Here is a 20,725-nt window from a genome sequence, read left to right on the forward strand (position 1 = left end):
TTGCTCACTGCCGGCTGCCTGAGCTCCCACTGCATCTTGCTTCCCAGTATCACAGCTTGCAGCCCCACTGCATGGGATCCATCTGCCTCTGGGCAGATTGAGAGCTCCTGGAGGGCAGGAACTCTGGGTGGCCCGTAGCAGGTGCCTGATGAAGGGACAAGTGGATGCTCGAAACAAGTGGTTTCCTTGGCTTTCCTTCTCTCTCTGTCCACTTGCCCCACCTCAAAGGCTCCTAAAAGAACTACACATTGAAGCTGAGAAAGAGTTCGTGAAAATGTGTGGCTCCTATTGGCTGAAGTGAACTACCAAAGTGGGTCCACCTTCTGTGACCCAGGAGTTGCTTGTATTCATTCACCCAGTAAAGAATTGCTGTGTGTCAGGCCAGTGCTGGGCGCCGGACAGACCCAGTCCCTGCTCGCTTGAAGCTTATATTTCAGGAGAGACAGACATAAACCAAATAAAGAGGCAAAAAGATTTTAAATGATGGTTAAAGTTCTAGTCCACACACATTCCGCTAAAATAACAGCTGGGAATGGGAAATCTCCCAGGGAAAGGGATGTTTGAGATAAGACCCCAAGGATGAGAAAGGGGCAGCCACGTGGAGAGTGGGAGGACAGATGTCCCAGGTAGAAGGAACAACCTGCACAGAAAGAGTTCGGAGGGTTTGAGGAAATGAAGGAAGACCTCTGTGTGGTGTGGGTGGAACTTGGGGGCTCAGTGGGGTGGGGTGGGGTGGGGGGGATGCCCAGCACCTGCAGGACCTTGGAGGTCAGGGCGGGGCCCAGTGAAAGCTGTTCCTAACAAAGGGCTCTGAGGTTTTCATTGGGGATCATTGTGAGCTGCATTTTATAACGACTTGGGTGTTCCACAGATTAGGGGGGGCAGGATGGAGGCTGCTGCAGGGGGAAGGCGATGGGGGCCCTGGCAAAGGTGGGGGCAGAGGAGATGAGGGAGGTAGAAAATATTTGTCTGGGAGATAACATCATTAGGTCTTCGTGATGGATTGGATGTGGGGGTCACAAGAGGAGAGGCACCGAAGGTGACACTGGGTTCTGGGCTTGAGCACCTGGGAGGTGCCATTTCCTCAGATGAGAAGACAGGCAAAGGTCAGGAGAGAGAAGGATCGGGTTTGGGGGGGATGAAGCGTGGGGGACAGAATCACCCATGGCGGGGCAGTTTTACCGATTTATTGTTTTTTTTTAAGATTTTTTATTTTTAAGTAATCTCCTCACCCAACATGGGGCCCAAACTTACAACCCCAAGATCAAGAGTCACACCTCTACTGACTGAGCCATCCAGGAGCCCCAATGTCGCAGTTTTAAACATGGCGCCGACTCCATTGACACTTCTTCCACTGGGGAGGTGGGTGTAGGTTCCCTCTCCTTGAACTTGATGGGCTTGTGATTGCTTTGACTAATAGAGTATGGTGGAAGTGACTTTAAATGTTATTCCCAGGCTCAGTACTAAATGGCCATGCAGCTTCCTCCTCTTTCTCCCGGGACACCCTCTTTTTGTATGCACCCTTTGGGACACCATCTCAGAGCTGTGAGAGACCTAAGCCGCATGTAGAAGTTGCATGTTGGGGCTACCATCTTCACCCCCAGCTGAGTCCAGCCTTTGAGTCCTCCCAGCCCAGGCACCAGATATATGAGTAAAGAAGCCTCCAGATGATTCCAGGTCCCAGCTGTTCTGAGTGAACCCTCCCCTACCTCTTCTAGTCTTCTCAGCTGAGGCTGCAGACATCATGGAGCAGACGCAGGCCACCTCAGCTGGGTCCTATCTGAATTACTGACCACAGAATTTACAATAAAATGGTTATTGTTGTATATCACGTTTGGTGGGAGGTTGTTACACCTGGAACATACATCAAATTGACAAGCAAGTTCCACGCTTCCACCTGGAGACATCACTTACATTCTTCCTCTCCATCTCACCTGTGACTGCCTGGCTCAACCCTGGTCATCTCTCACCCCGCCCCCCCAACCCTGGCTGGATTCCCAGTGTTCGGTTCACTTTATCTTTCCTGCAGCAGCTGGAATGACTTTGCCAAGACATAATGACATCCAACGACATCATTCCCCTGCTTCAGAGGCTCCTCATTGCTCATAAGGGGAGATAAAAACTCTTTAAGAGGGCGCCTGGGTGGCTCAGTTGGTTAAGCAACTGCCTTCGGCTCGGGTCATGATCCTGGAGTCCTGGGATCGAGTCCCACATCGGGCTCCCTGCTCAGCGGGGGGGGTCTGCTTCTCCCTCTGACCCTCTTCCCTCTCATGCTCTCTGTCTCTCATTCTCTCTGTCTCAAATAAATAAATAAAATCTTTAAAAACAAAACAAAACAAAAAACTCTTTAACAGGATGTATGCAGCCCTCTATGGTCTGGTCCTGGCCCGCCTCTCCTGCTTTATCTCTTGTCTCTCTACATTTCAGCCCAAGCTGGTCTTTCTGTTCTCTGGGCAAACCAGGCTCTCTGCACTCACCAGGCTCTCTGCACTCCTGGGCCTTCCTTCGCGTGTTCCTCGTACCTGGATATGGGACATGTTCTGTGTGCCTAGTCAGCTCTCTTTCCATCATCTCTATCTGCTCCATGCCCAGAGGCTGAAACTTTTGCATGCAGCAACAATGGGCTCCCTTGCCCTTTTGCTTTCTGGGAGTCCACTGATGGGAAACACCAGCGGGAAATCGGGGCTCAGGAGAACAGTGAAGGTGGGGTATCCATCCCATGGGTCCCTCCCTTCCAGACCCTGTGAGGTCACTGCTCCTTTCAGCCCTCTCTTACAACTGGGCACTCTTCCTCCGGATTCTGGTAACCATTCCTCTATTCCTTCCCTGCCAGGGCCCTGGACAGACTTCACTCTTGACCCCAAGGCTCTCTCTTGCCTGTATGTTTGCCCTCTCTTGGCAGTAGGAACTTGCCTTTGTAGCTCAGGCCCTAGCACCTTGCAAGGTATGTGGCCCTTAGCAGGTGCTGAGTTAATATTAGTTTCTTGTATAATTGATGGTTGAACTCAGAAAAAGGGGCTCTAGGAACCACAGACAGGGACTCTTCCTTTACACTGGGCATAAAAGGAGGACATACCATGGTTTCCACATAGGAAATCATAGCTAAGAACCTACTAGGGAATCTCCAAATTAATAAGGATAATTAATTTCTTTAAACTTTCAAAAGCTCTGTTTTACTACTATTTTTCCTATATAAATCCAGTCTTTTTCCTCAAAAATTTTAACTATATAAGTTTTCAAGCACACACACAAAAGTAGAGCACACAGTACAATGAATCTCCACACACTCAACACAGATTCAACAATGACCAAGATTCTGTCACATTTGCCTCATCTTGCCTGTGTGTTCTTTGTCTTGTTTTCTTTGTTATAGTATTTTATTTATTTTATTTTTTTAAGATTACTTATTTATTTACTTATTTGATAGAGAGAGACACAGCGAGAGAGGGAACACAAGCAGGGGGAGTGGGAGAGGGAGAAGCAGGCTTCCTGCCGATCAGGGAGCCCGATGCGCTTGATGCGGGGCTCCATGTGGGGCTTGATGCGGGGCTCTATCCCAGGACCCTGGGATCATTACCTGAGCTGAAGGCAGACACTTAACCAACTGAGCCACCCAGGTGCTCCTTTGCTACAGTATTTTAGAGCAAATTCCAGTCGTTATGCCATCTTCCCTGTATACACTTCAGTAAGCACTAAACAATAACCAACAGCATTTAAAAAACAATCGTTGGTGGGATTAGGGAGGATGTTAAGTTTAACTTGGAGACAATAAACAGGTGGTGGGGATAAACGGGTATTTTTCCATTTCCTAGATGTATTAGCAGTCACATTCCTTAAGACGATATTAATATTTTTTCCATCCTCTGGGGGCAAGAGTGCCCAGGGACCTTGTAAGATTTCCTGGAGATGGACCTAAGATTTCCTGAGGAGCAGAATGCCCAGTGAATGGGAGAAGACCTTCTGAGGTTGGATGAGGATAAATGGACTCATTTAAATCCATCCCATGAAAGCTGATGGGAAGAGCAAGGTCCACGGATGACCAGTATTATCTCGGTGCCACCTGGAGTTCCTGGTTGCAAATCCCTGAAATGGCTCTGAGTGCAGCACAGGCCAAAGGGCTCACAATGACTCTCTCGAAATGACCAGTTAGCACCTGCTCTTGGTTTTTGTCCTTTTATTTATTATTTTTTTTTATTTTAAAGAATGTTTTTTTTTTTTTAAGATTTTATTTATTTATTTGAGACAGAGAGAATGAGAGAGACAGAGAGCACATGAGAGGGGGGAGGGTCAGAGGGAGAAGCAGACTCCCTGCCGAGCAGGGAGCCCGATGCGGGACTCGATCCAGGGACTCCAGGATCATGACCTGAGCCGAAAGCAGTCGCTCAAACAACTGAGCCACCCAGGCGCCCTTGGTTTTTGTTCTTTTAAAGTCAAAATTATTGAGGTATAGTTTGCATACCATAAAATTCACCCCTCTTAGGTGTATAGTTATATGAACTTCAAACATGACATAGTCATGGGGTGCCTGCGTGGCTCAGTTGTTAAGCATCTGCCTTCGGCTCAGGTCATGATCCCAGGGTCCTGGGATCAAGCCCCGCATCGGGCTCCCTGCTCGGCAGGAAGCCTGCTTCTCCCTCTCCCACTCCCCCTACTTGTGTTCCCTCTCTTGCTGTGTCTCTCTCTCTGTCAAATAAATAGATAAAATCTTAAAAAAACAAAACATGATACAGTCATGAAACTACCACCACAATCATAGCAGAGACTGTTTTCATCACCCCAAAAAAGTTTCCTCATAACTTTTCATAGTCAGTCTCTCATCCTACTCCCAGCCCAAGGCCACCACTTACTTGTTTTCTGTCCCACTGTTTTGTCTTCTCCAGAATGTCACATAAATGATATAATACAGTACGCTGCCTTCTGTGTCTGGCACAGTGCTTTTGAGATTCATCCACATTGTTGCTGCTTGTATCAGTAGCTTGTTCCTTTTTGTCACTAAATACTAGTCCCATTGTATGGGTGAAACCCCATCTGTTTATTCACTAGATGATGGACATTTGGGTAGTTTCCACTCTTTGATGATTATAAATGAAATTGCCATAAGCATTACATAGGGTTTTTTTTTTTTAAGATTTTATTTATTTATTTGAGACAGAGAGAATGAGAGAGAGAGAGCACATGAGAGGGGGGAGGGTCAGAGGCAGAAGCAGGCTCCCTGCCAAGCAGGGAGCCCGATGCGGGACTCGATCCAGGGACTCCAGGATCATGACCTGAGCCGAAGGCAGTTGCTTAACCAACTGAGCCACCCAGGCGCCCTACATAGGGTTTTTGTATGGATAGATGCCTTCATTTTTCCTGGATAAATACCATGACTGGGATTATTGAGATATATGGGAATTGTATATTTAACTTTATAAGAAAATATAAATGCTCCCCATCCTCACCAGTATTTGGTATTGTTGTGTTTTTTTTAATTTATTTTTTAAATTTTTATTTTATTTATTTTTTTAAAGATTTTATTTATTTATTCATGAGAGAGAGAGAGAGAGAGGCAGAGCGAGAAGCAGGCTCCCAAGGAGCAGGGAGGCCGATGCGGGACTCGATCCCAGGACCCTGAGATCATGACCTGAACTGAAGGCAGACGCTTAACCATCTGAGCCACCCAGGCGCCCTGTTGTGTTTTTTTTTTAACCCATTCTAATAGGTATGTAATAATTATCACGTTATGGTTTCAATTTGCATTTCCCTGGTGACTAAAATTCTGAATTTTTATTTATTTATTTATTATTTTTATTTTTTTAAAGATTTTATTTATTTGACAGAGAGAGCGAGACAGCGAGAGAGGGAACACAAGCAGGGGGAGTGGGAGAGGGAGAAGCAGGCCTCCCGCTGAGCAGGGAACCCGATGTGGGGCTCAATCCCAGGACCCTGGGATCATGACCCGAGCTGAAGGCAGACGCCCAACGACTGAGCCACCCAGGCGCCCCTAAAATTCTGAATTTTTAATGTCTCTCTGGCCTGGACTTAGGTTGGGTGATTTGTAGGGTGGACTGGATTTTATTATTATTTTTTTATGCCAAATAAAGACATTATTCATTTGTTTTCTTGGAGCGATTAGAAAAGCCATGAAGCCTGCCCAGGATTTCATCCAGGGCAGGGAAAACCCACCTCTGGAGCAAGGACAGAGCTATCCTGTGCAGTCTGCTCCTTCAGTGACAGGGCAACATCCCTGCCCCCCTCCTCCCTGTGTCCATGCCTGTCCTACCCTGCCCTCCTACCACCCTTTCACTGGATAGATGGTGCACCCCTCGCTTTTCACCTGTGGAATTCTTATTTAAGCTAAATGCCACTTTCTTTTGAAGTGTCTAGGATTGCCAGAAGCTTCCAGACATAGTATGCAAGATGATATTGTGAAAGTGCAGCCGCTTTTGGAGCCAGAGTTGGATTTGCCTTTTTGGTTTTGTTCTTTAGTAGTTGTGTGACTCTGGGCAAGTAACGTAACTGCCTTGAACTTCAGTTTCCTCTGCTGTAAAATGGGATAGTACTTACCTCAGAGGTAGATTTTTGTTGGGCTAGAGATATTGTCCTCATATCATCATCATTAATAATATTAATTTGCAAAAAAAAGAAGAAGAAGAAGGTAGCAGGAAGGGAAGAATGAAGCGGGGGCATCGGAGGGGTAGACGAACCATGAGAGACGATAGACTCTGAAAAACAAACTGAGGGTTCTAGAGGGGAGGGGGGTGGGAGGATGGGTTAGCCTGGTGGTGGGTATTGAGGAGGGCACATTCTGCATGGAGCACTGGGTGTTATGCACAAACAATGAATCATGGAACACTACATCTAAAACTAATGATGTAATGTATGGGGATTAACATAAGAATAAAAAAATATTAATTTGCTTCTATAAAGACTCACTCGGCTGAAACACGGTTAATTCTTTCCTTGTTTCTTTCCCAAGCTAATGGCTCATCAAGGGCAGGCCTTGTGACTTAAGACCCCTATGTCCCTGTCCTTGACACAGTGTTAGTAAATACCAGTTCCGCAACACATTTGTTGAAATAGATGGACTTAAACGGATTCTCAGGGAAGGTAGGTGGCCAGAAAGGAGTTGTGGGACCCAGAGGGACCTCCCACTCTCATCGGACCACAGGGAGCTGCTTTCCTGGAGCCTGGAGCTTGTGGCTGGAAAAAAACAGCGGGGCTGTCTGGTGATGTGGGTTTGACAGGTCAGTAAAAGGGAACCAAGAAAGCAGATGCTCAGGGGGAAAAAAAAAGGAATGGAGAGAACAGGGATTGACATGGAAGAAACTCTGAGGGAGAGAGCTGGCTGAGAAAGTGTGGGCCCAGAGTGGCGTGGGGACCAATGGTGGGGATGGGGGCGGGGAACGGGAGGCTGGGAGAGTGGCGGGCCCTGGGGGCTGAGTGGAAATGGGAGAGATGTAACGGGGACAGCACTCCGACGCAGAAGAGAGGGCGCGGAGGCACGGGGTCGAGCTGAGAAGGACGCCTGGCAAGCCGCCGTAGCGGATCCTAGGGGCCGACTCCCGGCGCCTGGAGTGGGCGGTGCGGGGCGCGGCAGGTGCGGGGGCGGAGCCACGTGAGGGCGGAGCCCAGCGGGGGCGGGGCCGACGCCTGGCCGGCAGGCGGGGTGCGCCGCTCCTCTTCTGCGAGAACAGCGGGGGCCGCGGAGCTGGAGCTGGATCCCGAGCCGGGGCCGGGGCCCGGCCAGAGCGGGCTCAAGCGCTATGGGGTCGGCCGACTCTAAGCTGAATTTCCGAAAGGCGGTGATCCAGCTTACCACCAAGACGCAGGTGCGCCTGGGGCCCCGGCCTCCCCACCCACCTGCCGGGCTGGGGGCTGGGCAGGGCCGGCGGGGGTGGGGGGGGAGCTGCGCGAACTTGGCTCGTGAGGAGATGGGGGACCGACTGGCCTGCAGGGTGACGCTGAAGCCAGGGCCGGAGCGGGACCCGTTGTCCTGTACCCCAGGGCTTCATCCCCCGACCCTAGCCCCTCACCCCCAGCCTCCTCTCCCGGGAATATCCCTCTACCCGCAGTCGCTGCTGCCACCTTAGGCTGACGTGTGCCTACTCCCTGAGCCAGCATCGCCGCTGTCCGCCACCTGTCCCGCCGCCTCCCCCCACCTCACCCCCGCTCCCACCCCTCCAGCCCCGCATCTTCAGCTTCACCGCCACTCCCGCCCCCACCCACCCATCCGCCTCCCTGCTCCCCTCCCTGCCCCTCGGTGCCCGCGATTCCTGGACGCACAGACCCGGCTGATTCAATGCAAACAAAGCCGGGCCGGCGCCTACCGGGTCGGGGAAACAGCTGGTGCGGGGTGGCAGAGGCCTCGCTGGGCCCAGGTCGATGCCCACAGCCAGGGAGGGCCCAGGTCTTCCTGAGAACATGCAGAGTGGCGAGCAGCGCTGCAGCCTAGCAAAGGGACCTGTTCCCAGGCCCGTGGAGTCGATTCTCAGCTGGGGACCACCACTCTCTGGGGCTCCTTCTCTGAGGCCCAGCAGTGGGGATGGCTGTGTTTTCAGGTCCCCTCTGTTCTCTGAGTCAGGGCTGAGAACCCTCCAGGTTGTCTTTGACTGGCTGGTGTGGGGCCTGGGGGTGTCGTTCAACCAGTACACTCCCCCTGAGTTCACAAGTAGCACAGAGGCCACCTCCTTGCCCCCAACACACAGGACCTGGCTCCTTCCCTGTCTACCCCTTCTGTCCTTACCCCAGAACCAGGCTGCTCTGGCAGAGATGCCCAGCCCTGACTCTCCAGGTCCCCCACTTTCAAGGGAGTTAGGACCTGCTGCCATCTGGGACTTTCCTCTTGCCCTTACCCCCAGGGCTCTCTCTTCCTCTTGGCAGTTAGAGTGGGATTGAGGGATCCGTCCTCCCCCAGCCAGCTGATCACAGCTCCAGAGGCCAGACCTCTCTGGTCCTAACACTCTCTCGTTCCCACAAGAGAAAGAAAGGTCAGGTGCCTGGCAAATGCCCAGGGCCTCTGGAGAGTCCAGTCCCAGCTAAGAGGCATTTGATAGAAACGAGACTGCTTCTTGCCACTTCCCTAATGGCTCCTGGTTAGTTCTAGTACTTGGCTTTTTTGGGATGGGGCTCCTAGGTCTGTGGGCAGCAGGTGACCCAGCCCCTCAATGTGGGGCCACAGGGAGAGGCAGGAGGGAGGCTCCCATGTTTACCTACCTGGGGAAGGAAACACATTGTTGGAGGAATGAACTATGGGCTGTTGACTCAGCCAGCAGGGTCCTTTGCCAGGCGGGCAGCATGAGCTCAGTCAGGTCCCAAAGGATCTGGGTGGACTAAATTCCTACCTGTGCTGGCCCTCTCCCCAAAATATGGTGTGTTCCCAGCTTTCCCTGGCTGCAGCCCTGTTATGGAGCTGACTGAGATGGTGCTGTTCCGTTTCCCAGCTGAGGACAGGGAGTTGGCTTGGGTCAACACTGGAACCAGATACCGGGCTGGATCTCCCTCCAGAGACCACAGGGGCCCTATAGTGGGAAGGGACCTGGGCTGGCTGGAGGGAGAGACCCCGAAGCCTCCTGTCCTGTGTAGTGACCTGGCTTGGGCAGCAGAGGAGTGAAGACCAGATCCCAGATGGTCGTTCCAGACCTTGCCACTCAGTGTCTCCAAGGAGATTTAGGCCAGCTGTCCACAGGGTGTCCTCCAGTCTCAGACCCTTAGAGGCTCTGCCACGAACACAGATGTTTGTTCTGGGCAGCAGACAAGCCAACCCAGAACCTTTTCCTATGGCCTGGGCGTGAGCTGCTGCTGCTGGGCCTTCGCCACTGGGCCTTCCCTGCCTTCCTGCACTGCATCCTGTTTTCTTCCTGCCCTGGGCTAGGCCTGACCCTGGTCCTGAGGCTTAGCAGTTTTGGCTGTGTTTCCTGGACCTTTCCTGGGGTGGGTGGGACCCTCTCTTAGATCTGCCTTTTTGGAGACTCTCTGCCATAGGCAGGGGGAGACCTGGTGGGTCCATGTGTACATGTGTGCACATGTATGTGCGTGTGAATGCTGCGGGGACACGTGCTCCCGAACAGGTCACCCTTAGCAGGCTAGAGCACTTATGGTCCTCTGCTCCCCCTCACCCCCCAGAAAGTTCAGAAGTTGCAGCTGGGCTCCCAAGCTGGTGGGGGGTCTGGCCTGAGCAGGTGCTAGCGAAGCTGCGGTAAGAATATCTGTTTTCCCCCCAGGGTGGCTCAATCCCTATGCCCTGGCAGCATGGGCCTTCCCATCTGCGACAAAAAATACTCTTTTTAAACAAACTGGCTTGGATTTGAGAAGCTTCCTTGGGTTGTGTGGGGCCCAGCTCAGGGAACTGGGACAGGAGTTGAGCCATGTTTCTCCCCTCAGAAGCCCAAGGGGCTCCAGTGACCCTGGCCAACACCTTGGAGCATCAGGCCAGCCTGGGATCACAGCCAGGTGATGGGCACCAAGCTGAAGCATCCAGGCCACAGTGGGAGCTGGAGGGCTGGGACTCAGCCTGCTTCTCGGCTGGGCTAGCTGGGGGCCTCCTAAGTCTCCTTTTAAGTCTCTCTCCTCGTTTGGAATTCAGTCCCCAGGTGACACTTGCCTGATGAACTAAGCCAGAGGTCAAGTCCACTGGTGCTCAGATGAGTTTCTGCCCCTTTAAGGGGGTAGTGGCTACCGGGGAAGGGGGGGAAGTGTCAGAGACGGGGAGCTTTCCATAGGTGCTCACAGGTTTTCTAGGATGTCCTTCCCCACACCAGCCCTGGCCCCCCACACCGGCAGGTGGTGCCCCGTGATCCCAGGGACCGTCAGAGGGCTGCCTTGGTTGAGGCTAGAAAACCCTAGCCCTAGGCCCCTCCTTTGGCCTTTGTTCTTCTCCCCTAGCAACTTGCTCTACCAGTTCTGGGACCGAGCAGGCTCTGGTACCAGGCCTGTCCTGGGGGCCATGGCCACTTGCTGCCCTGTAGCTTGGAGGGGGGCATTGCTTGGGGAGTGGGCGAGACGGACCTCGGCGACACTTTCAAACCCAGCTCTGAGTTTGGACAGCCCCACTGATGCTCAGGCATGCCCAGTGACTGGGTTGAAGGGATCTCTAGGACGAATGACAACCTTTTCCTGAACAAATATTGGCTGAGAATCTGCCATCTGCCCCGACTGCAGGGTCAGGGAAGAAGGAAGGGCCAGTGGGCTAATGGGACCTCGAGGCAAGTGCATTGAGACCCCTGGAGTCAGGGCCAATGTTGAGTGACTGAGGGTGCGGAGCAGGGTTCCAAGGTGGGAACAAACCTGTCGGTCCAGAGCTCTGGGAGAATTCTGGGAAGAGGGGGTTCGGAGAACAGAGTTATTATTATTATTATTATTATTTTAAAAGATTTATTTATTTGAGAGAGAGAGAATGAGAGAGAGCACATGAGACGGGGGAGGGTCAGAGGGAGAAGCAGACTCCGCCGAGCAGGGAGCCCGATGCGGGACTCGATCCAGGGACTCCAGGATCATGACCTGAGCCGAAGGCAGTCGCCTAACCAACTGAGCCACCCAGGTGCCCTATTATTATTATTTTTAAGATTTTATTTATTTATTTGACAGAGAGAGAGTGAGAGAGCACAAGCTGGGGGAATGGCAGGCAGAGAGAGAGGGGGAAGCAGGCTTTCCGCTGAGCAAGGAGCCTGATTCAGGGCTCGATGCCGGGACCCTGGGAACATGACCTGAGCCGAAGGCAGACGCTTAACCGGCTGAGCCACCCAGGTGCCCCAGAACAGAGTTATTTTTCCTTTTTTTTTTTTTTTTAAAGATTTTGTTTATTTATTTGACAGAGAGAGAGATAGCGAGAGCAGGAACACAAGCAGAGGGAGTGGGAGAGGGAGAAGCAGGCTTCCCGCTGAGCAGGGAGCCCGATGCGGGACTCGATCCCAGGACCCTGAGATCATGACCTGAGCCGAAGGCAGACGCTTAACGACTGAGCCACCCAGGCACCCGAACAGAGTTATTTTTAAATGAGATGTATATTTTTTTCTGATGGTCAGAGTAAAGCACACTGTATGTGGATTTGTGTGGTAGCAGGGCCTGTATCGACCCTTTCAGAGAAGGGAGGAGGCCAGGATGATGGAGCAACTGGGGTCTCTTGCAGGAGCTGCTGTTCGCAAGAGTGCCTTGGGCACCCTGGCCTCTCAGCAGGCGACTATTCAAAAGGAAAAAATAGTAAATATGCGTCCTTGCAGAAAAATATAAGCAAAAAAATAAAAACCACCCAGAGAGGGGCGCCTGGGTGACTCAGTCGGTTGAGCGACTGCCTTCGGCTCAGGTCATGATCCCAGGGTCCTGGGATCGAGCCCCGCATCGGTTTCCCTGCTCAGTGGGAGGCCTGCTTCTCCCTCTCCCTCTCCCCCTGCTTGTGTTCCCTCTCTCGCTGTGTCTCTCTCTGTCAAATAAATAAAATCTTAAAAAAAAAAAAACAAAAAAAACCCACCCAGAGAGATAATCGCTATGAGCATTCTGTCATTTTTGTCTAGGCTTTTATTACTATATAATTTAGCAAAGAGTGTGACCATCCTGTAGTTAGTGTTATATCTTATCTTTTCCACACAGGGTTGTACCGTGAGCATTTTTCATTCATTAATAGTCTTTGGCAACATGGCCCTGGTGGTTGAGTAATATTCTATTCTACGAAAGGGCCTTAACTTTTTGAGTGTTTCCTGCTTGTTGGTTATTTAGGATCATTCCAACTTCTCACTATTATCAACGATAACACATCGGCGAACCTCCTTATAGGTGCACATCTCTGATCATTTCCTTAGGAAGGATTTCTAGAAGTGGCGCTTATGATTCACATTGGTTCGGGCGCCTGGGTGGCTCAGTTGGTTAAGCGACTGCCTTCGGCTTAGGTCATGATCCTGGAGTCCCGGGATCGAGTCCCGCATCGGGCTCCCTGCTCAGCAGGGAGTCTGCTTCTCCCTCTGACCTTCTTCCCGCTCGTGCTCTCTGTCTCTCATTCTCTCTCTCAAATAAATAAATAAAATCTTAAAAAAACACAAAAAAACCCCGATTCAGATTGGTTCCCTATGCGACTGCCCGTAGGATTCAAAAGGCACCAGTGTACTTACAGTGTATGGCCTCCATAGGACTGGTGGGACTTCGGGATCAGAAGGGTGGGCATGCAGGGAAGAGGGGACAGCCGGAGCACAGGCAAAGAGAGGTTGTGACAGTGTTGTGTTGTAGGGGTAGCAAGTACAGGTGTGTGTGTGCCCACGGGCAGTGTGTACGTGTGCATACATGGCGTGCACGTGGGCATGCATGTAGGTATGTTAGGTAAGATCTTGGCTGATGGTCTGGCCCGATCCTGCAGGCAGCGGGGACCCCCAAAGGTCTTTGTAGAGGGAACAGTGCCTTTGGTGCTGTGCCTTGAACATGGGCTCGAGGCGGTGTGCAGGCAGGGTTGAGGTCGTAGATTTGGAGCTGGGACCCTGGCAAGAGTGGCCTGAACAGCGGCCCTAGCAGTGGGCACTGGGAGGGGCGGGTGCGGTCAGAGAGCCGTGGGGGTTGGCTTCTTTAGATCTGGCATCTGTTGGGCATGCAGGAAGAGGGTAGAAGTTGGGGCTGAGGGTGGCACGGTGAGGCTGGGCTTAGGTGAAATGAGCACACATCCCCTGTCTTCTTCCTTTGGGGAGGGGCACAACCTGGGTCTGGCCCCCAGCACTTGACCTAGCAGCATGGTCTGGGGAGGTCCCCAGGTAGGGAGGCCTGACCAGAGGAGGATGGTGAGTTACTCTGTCCCTTGGGGACCGAGTTAGGCTTTGGCTGCCGAACTCAGTGGTTGGCTGACCTCTGACATCCGTGCCCAGTGTCTCCAGCCTGCCTGTACCAGCGCGAGCTCACAATGGCTGAAGGATGTCCCTCCTCTCCCCCCACCCCCCCACCATGGGAGGGCCCCTGGGCACCAGCAGGGGTGGACTAGGGGGGCCGTGGCTTCCCTTTTGGGGCTCCTTTGTCTGCAGACTGGGCACACTGTGGGCCTGTTGACAAGAGATTATATAACAACTCTGGACACACCAAACCGCCCCCCCTCCAGCCTGTGGAAGCCACCGATGAGGCCTTTTGGGACCAGTTCTGGGCAGACACGGCCACCTCAGTGCAGGATGTCTTCATACTAGTGCCAGCGGCAGAGATCCGGGCCGTGCGGGAGGAGTCACCCTCCAATCTGGCCACTCTGTGCTACAAGGTGAGCTTAAGGTGCTCTGGCCCTCGCTGCCACTCCCGCTGAGCCGTTCCCCACCCTCCGGGGAGGCTGAAGCTGGCCCAGCCCTGCGGACCCAGAGAGCAGCCCCCACGGCATCCCCCCTGTCCAGGTCTGGGCAGTCTCGAGGCGGTACCCACGTCTGACCCACTGGCTCTGCGGGGAGGGGACCCTGGCAGCCACCCTCTGTGAAGGCGTCCACACATCAGCTCGTTCAGCTCACCCTGTGTGGTGGGTCCTGTTAATGTCACCGTCTTACAGATGAGGAAACAGGCTCTGACAGGTGGTCACTCAGCAAGGTCTCAGCCAGTGAGCGGTGGGCTGGGCTCTCCGGTGATGCTCTAGGCTGCTCTCTGACCCACTTCCCGTCCCCCCTGGGCTGGATGGCCCTGTCTGCCTCTCCCCCTCTGAAGCCTGGGGTGCCCATCCCGACCCTAAGCGCAAGGCCCCCACGCCCCACCTGTCCAGCGTGCCCCTCTGCCTGTCCCCACAGGCTGTGGAGAAGCTGGTGCAGGGAGCCGAGAGCGGTTGCCATTCGGAGAAGGAGAAGCAGATTGTCCTGAACTGCAGCCGGCTTCTCACCCGCGTGCTGCCCTACATCTTTGAGGACCCCGACTGGAGGGGCTTCTTCTGGTCCACAGTGCCCGGGGCAGGGCGAGCAGGGGTCTGTGGGCCTGGCTGTGGGGCCGGGTGGGAGGTGATGTGGTGACAGGGAGAGAACCCATTCAGGGCCCATCACATTCCTCCAAATCTCTCGTGGGGTTTGGGAAGTACAGGGGAAGGGGAATGGGGGTTGCTGCTGAGGCAGGGGGTCATCTCCCACATCTGCTGGGCAGATGTGGGGGCAGGGCTGCTGGGCACTCTCCCTCCCCGCCCTTTCCCTCCCTGGTTTATCTCCAGGCAGCTGGCTGAGGGCAGGACCCCAGTGATTCCAGCAGGGCCGAGGCCCTAGAGTTTTCGGGTCCTGGCCTGGCTCCTTTCAGTCAGTGGGGAGGTTTCTTCCTGGGTCCCAACCCCACTCCTCTTCCTGCCCCCTTCTGCCTTAGGAGGTTTGGGGTGGTTGGGAATCTTCCTTCCTTTTCCTTCGGTCTCTTCCTTCATCCCTCTGCCCATGGGTGCCTGCCTGGGCCCAGATCCAAACCCTTTCCATCCCCCAAGTCCTGGGGCCACCTCTCCTCGGCCAGCGACCACTGAGGCGGCCTGTGTGCTATATCCTGAGCAGGGAGAGGGTGATGATGAGAATGCCCGGCCCCTCGCTGAGTCCCTGCTCCTGGCCATCGCCGACCTCCTCTTCTGTCCAGATTTCACTGTCCAGAGCCACCGAAGGAGCACTGTGGTGAGAGCCCCCCAGTCTCCCACCCCTAGGCTAGGGAGGGCTCTGGTCCTGGGTTGGGGCTGGTTGAATTTCCCTTGGGCAGGACCCCGCGGGGGCAGGGGCTGCTCTGGAAGAGCTGGGCAGGGCTGGGGAAGGGCCTGTGACCGGCATAGCTGGAGAGGAGCCAGCTGGTGCCTGGCCCTGCCCCCTCTATCCGGGAGTCTGGGCACAAGCACCCATTGTCCTCGCCTGGGCAGTGGATGGGCGTGTGGGGCTTGGACACAGGAGGTCTGGCCTGCTCACTTCCTGTGGGCCCATGGACTCGACCTTTAGTGTTCTCTGCCCCCTCCTAATCCCCGAGCACCACCAGGTGCACCCAATTCCATTCCCCTCCCTCCCTATCTCTCTCTCCCTGCCTCAAGCTGGACTGATCAAGTAAAAGAACCAGAGAAGAAAAATTAGCTTTCAAGAGGTTGAGAACATTAATTTCTTCCCTTGTGCATTATCACCTGGGGCATTTTGAGGGTCTGTCTTTAGGAGAATATGAGGGTCTCTGCCCCCAGGGACGACAGTGGGGGGACTTGGGTTGGCCACCCCCAGCCTGACCGCTCCCAAACCATGTCCCCAGGACTCGGCGGAGGACGTCCACTCCCTGGACAGCTGTGAATACATCTGGGAGGCTGGCGTGGGCTTTGCTCACTCCCCCCAGCCCAACTACATCCATGATGTGAACCGGTGAGTTTTGCTTGGACCCAGAGCCCAAGTGTAGCTGGACTCCAGGCCTGCCCCCCACTCCCCAGCTCAGAGAGGGAACCGTGCTTGGGGTCTTTCAAGGAGACCCTGTCCACTGGTGACCCCACAGCAGCCTGACGGGGATAAAATGAGGTCATTTCTTTTCATGGACTTGAGCTGGGGCGGGGCGGGGCAGTGTGGGCATGCCGTCCTAGAGAAGAATGGAGATCTCCAGGTACTGAACGCCCTGCCATAACCCCCCACCCAAGGATGGAGCTGTTGAAGCTGCTGCTGACGTGCTTCTCTGAGGCCATGTACCTGCCCCCAGCTCCGGACGGTGGTGGCACCAACCCGTGGGTGCAGTTCTTCTGTTCCACGGAGAACAGGTGAGGGGCCCCTGGCCGGCCTTTCCATTCTCCTCCTTTTCCAGGCAGCCCCGAGCAGAGGCTGCCCGCCAGCCCGGAGTCTTAGTTGAGGGGAGGTGCTTCCCCCTGGTGGCGATGGCTTGTAACTTAACAGCCACACGTTTCGCCCACGCCGTCCAGTGTCCCACTGGGGGGCCCCAGGTGCCTAGGTCCTGAATCCTCCATCCAGAGCTGTGCTGTCCAGCAGAAATACAATGCAAACCACATATGCTGATGTCAACATAAGTTGAACATTTCTAGTGGTGACGTGAAAAAAGTAAAAAAAAACGGGGTGAAATCAATTGTAATATTTCATTTAACCCAATATACACCTAATAGCAGTATTTAACATGTACTCGATATTACCGAGATGTTTTACATTCCCTTTTCAGGCGAAGTGTTCAAAATCCCGTTGTGTAGTTTACAGTCACAACACCTCTCAATTCAGACCAGCCACGTTTTAAGCTCTCAGCGGCCACAAGTGGCTAGTATGGGGTTGTGCAGGGTAGAGAGTGGCTGGGGAGAGGGCGTAATGAACACCCTGAAGGGGGGGAGGCCTGGCCCACACGGGGGCGCTCCTGGGCTCTGGGGGTGCCACATGGGGGGACTGAGGGTGTAAAGAAGCTACGCGAGCTCCCGCTGTGCCCAGGGCTGTGCAGGGAGTGCCCGGGGCAGTGCCCCTGAGGGGGGCTCACCTTCTTCCTTCCAGACTCTCATTCCCACATGGCATGCCTTATCCTTCAGGTTTTGCTGGCCTTCTGCCCAACTTTCTCTTCCTCCTCCAGAAGAGAAGGCAAGCCAGGAGACCCCCTCCACCCGCCACAGTCCAAAGCTGGCCAGAGTTTTTTTGTTTTTTTCTCACCAGCATTATCAGGCAAGCGGCCATGCTTTGCCACTCACGTAACCTCTCGGGTCTCAGTTTCCTCGCCTGTAAGATAAGGAGCTTGAACCCTGACTTCTTACAGATCTCTGAATGATGACAGTCTGTGGCCTGGGAACTGGGTGATCGAGCACATGCTCTGCTCCCTGAGGGGAAGCCCACCTCCCTGGGGTACTCCAGCTCCTGCTTTGAAGCCCTGAGGGAGGGCACCTGCCCCTCAGATCCGAGGGACATGTCATTACATTGTGCAGCACCACGAATGGCCCCCAGTGTAAACTATGGGCTTTGATGGCGGGTCCATGTAGGTCTGTTGATGATAACACATGAGCCACTCCGCTGTGGGATGTCAGTAGGCGGGGAGGCTGTGCATGGGTGGGAGTGGTGGGGCATGGGGGAATCTCTCTGTTCCTTCCTCGTGATTTTGCTGTGAACCTAAAACTGCTCTAAACGAAGTCTTAATTTTTTTTAGTAGGCTTTAGCCCTTGGGGGAAAAATCTAAGGGGTGTGGACGTGATTTCCCACATAACTGGCCACCCCGCTCTTGGTATAAATTCCCCTGCCCTTGGCCTAGCCTGGCCTGGGTCCCGGATGCAGGTCAGGACAAGGAGAAGTCTCTTTTCCTCAGGAAGGGGTGAGCCTGGCTCTGCTCTCTGGCTCCCAGCCTGGGGCTAGCACTGAAACACTTGTCGAGTGAGGGGCTGGCTCGACGGACCCTCCCGTGTGGCCACCTGAGGGGTGGACGGAGGCTGGCTGGGCGGTCTCCACAGCCTTGTTCCTCTTCTACTGCAGACACGCCCTCCCCCTGTTTACCTCCCTCCTCAACACCGTGTGTGCCTATGACCCTGTGGGCTACGGGATCCCCTACAACCACCTGCTCTTCTCCGACTACCGGGAGCCCCTGGTGGAGGAGGCTGCCCAGGTGCTCATTGTCACCTTGGACCATGACCGTGCCACCAGCACCAGCCCCACGGTGGACGGCACCACCACGGGCACTGCCATGGACGACATGGACGTAAGGATGGGAGTGGCGGGGAGGGCAGCTGGCCCTGCCAGGCTCTGGGCTCCCTCTTTAGCAGAGCTGGGCAAGGGGGCCCCTCATGGTGAGCCTGGGGATGTCTGAGGGGGCTCTGCTGCCACCACCTAGGCCCGAGGTCGGGGCGAGGGGTGGAGCCACCTGCTTATCCCAGGCTCCACTCTCGGCAGCCTCCAGGACCCGAGAACCTGTTTGTGAACTACCTGTCCCGCATCCATCGTGAGGAGGTGAGTGGAACACTGTTCTTGCTCCAGTGCATTCTCAATGCCCACCCGCCACAGTGGTTTTGGCCTTGCAGGGGGGTGAGGGGATGGAGATGAGATGGGGTAAGTGGGAGTCCTGACCCCTCCAGGAAGGAACCACGGTCCCCGTGGACTTGGCCACCCCAAGTGATATAATGATGGTAGGACTTCAAGGGTTTTGAGATGCAGAAAAGGGCTGATGGCCTCAACTGGATAGGGATAACTGGGCAGTCTTCCAGGAGGAGGTGGCTCTGATGTCAGGTTTTGGAGGGGGGAAGGACAATGGACTTAAAGGCCAGGCAGACCCGAGTTTGTGTGTCTTGTGACCTTGGGGGAGGTTCTTGTGCTGTGACGTGGGGACAGTAACTGCTTCCTCGCCTTCTTGGGAGGATTACTGGTAGCAGGTACTTAGTAAGTGACAGCTCTTTGAGAATAGGAGAGTGAACCTCTGGTGTGACAGGGTGATGGGGAGGGGGAGGGGGATGGCATCTGTCCACACGGAGTCCAGATGGGCAGGGGCCGGTTCAGGGTGTGGGTGTGGGTGGGGGGGTCACTAGGAGCAGCCTTGCTCAGGGATGGGGGAACCTGTGGCTGGGGAAGGGGCAGGGGTTCTCTCCAGACCTGCCCTGGGCTCAGCTTCCTGAGGGGCCTGCCTCAGGACAGCACTTGATGACAGAATCTGGGCCTTTCAGGCTCTAGAGGTGGGACCAGGCTCTGGGGGAGTGAGGAGACATTTGTGAGCTGGACTGGACAGATCCCTGCTGTCCCCCGCTCAGGACTTCCAGTTCATCCTCAAGGGCATAGCCCGGCTGCTCTCCAACCCCCTGCTCCAGACCTACCTGCCCAACTCCACCAAGAAGATCCAGTTCCACCAGGAGCTGCTGGTCCTCTTCTGGAAGCTCTGTGACTTCAATAAGGTGGGCTGCCCTCAGGTCCAGCCTGGCGGGCAGTGGCGTGCCCTGAGGTGGGGAGCGGCTGCTCTGGATAGCCTAGGGATGGGGACAGCATCTGGGGAGACTCCTGGGATGGCGAGAGGGTGAGGCACAGGTGTCTCCGCTCTGACCCTGCCCACCTGTTCACTCCCTTCCTCCAGAAATTCCTCTTCTTTGTGCTCAAGAGCAGTGATGTTCTGGACATCCTGGTCCCCATCCTCTACTTCCTCAATGATGCCCGAGCGGATCATTGTAAGGCTGGGATGGACGTAAGATCCTGGGGGCTTCCTTGTAAAGGGGCGGGGCCCCACGAGCTCAGGCTCAGGCCTCTGACCTCCCAGGAAGGGCTTCTTCCAGTGCTTCCGAGATGGGTCCCTGCCCTGCACTCCTTCCTCCCGTGCCTACCCCGTGTGGTGACTTCTCCCGTACCCCATGCTGCAGCTCGGGTGGGTCTGATGCACATTGGAGTCTTCATCCTGTTGCTGCTGAGCGGGGAGCGGAACTTTGGGGTGCGGCTGAACAAGCCCTACTCGGTGCGCGTGCCCATGGACATCCCGGTCTTTACCGGTACCCACGCAGACCTGCTCATTGTGGTGAGGGGGCTCCCTCATCCAGGACATGGGGGCATGGGGGATGTCCTTTCGGCTGAATCTGGAGGTGGAGGGGACCCCATGGCCACCCCTCTGCCTCCCGGCACAGGTATTCCACAAGATCATCACCAGCGGTCACCAGCGGCTGCAGCCCCTCTTCGATTGCCTGCTCACCATCGTGGTCAACGGTAGGGGTGCTGGGAGCCCGCCTTCCCCATGCTCACCACCAGGTGGCGCCAGGCCACAGGCTGATCTGCCGTGCCTCCCTGGTTCAAACCTGCCCAGTCCAATAGCAATATGATGGCAGCCGCGTATGTACTGGTTAATTTTTGAGGCATATTAAGGAAGGAAGGAAGGAAGGAAGGAAGGAAGGAAGGAAGGAAGGAAG

General features: G+C 54.5%; 1 protein-coding gene across 1 annotated transcript in view; it reads left to right on the forward strand.

The window, feature by feature from the left end:
• The first annotated feature begins 7,637 nt into the window (after nt 1-7,637).
• Nucleotides 7,638-20,725, forward strand: part of HID1 (HID1 domain containing) — a 19,082-nt gene continuing 5,994 nt past the window's right edge. The window contains exons 1-12 of the mRNA XM_035026079.1: nt 7,638-7,811; nt 14,045-14,194; nt 14,703-14,873; nt 15,429-15,545; nt 16,153-16,259; nt 16,526-16,642; nt 18,330-18,552; nt 18,744-18,800; nt 19,592-19,732; nt 19,909-19,999; nt 20,189-20,340; nt 20,447-20,525. Coding sequence (XP_034881970.1) covers nt 7,746-7,811; nt 14,045-14,194; nt 14,703-14,873; nt 15,429-15,545; nt 16,153-16,259; nt 16,526-16,642; nt 18,330-18,552; nt 18,744-18,800; nt 19,592-19,732; nt 19,909-19,999; nt 20,189-20,340; nt 20,447-20,525 — 1,471 coding nt within the window. The 5' untranslated portion in view covers nt 7,638-7,745. The remainder of the gene's footprint in view (nt 7,812-14,044; nt 14,195-14,702; nt 14,874-15,428; nt 15,546-16,152; nt 16,260-16,525; nt 16,643-18,329; nt 18,553-18,743; nt 18,801-19,591; nt 19,733-19,908; nt 20,000-20,188; nt 20,341-20,446; nt 20,526-20,725) is intronic.

This window comes from Mirounga leonina, unplaced genomic scaffold (genome assembly GCF_011800145.1).
Source record: "Mirounga leonina isolate KUSES-001 unplaced genomic scaffold, KU_Mleo_1.0 Mir_197, whole genome shotgun sequence".
In the NCBI taxonomy this organism is placed as follows: domain Eukaryota; kingdom Metazoa; phylum Chordata; class Mammalia; order Carnivora; family Phocidae; genus Mirounga; species Mirounga leonina.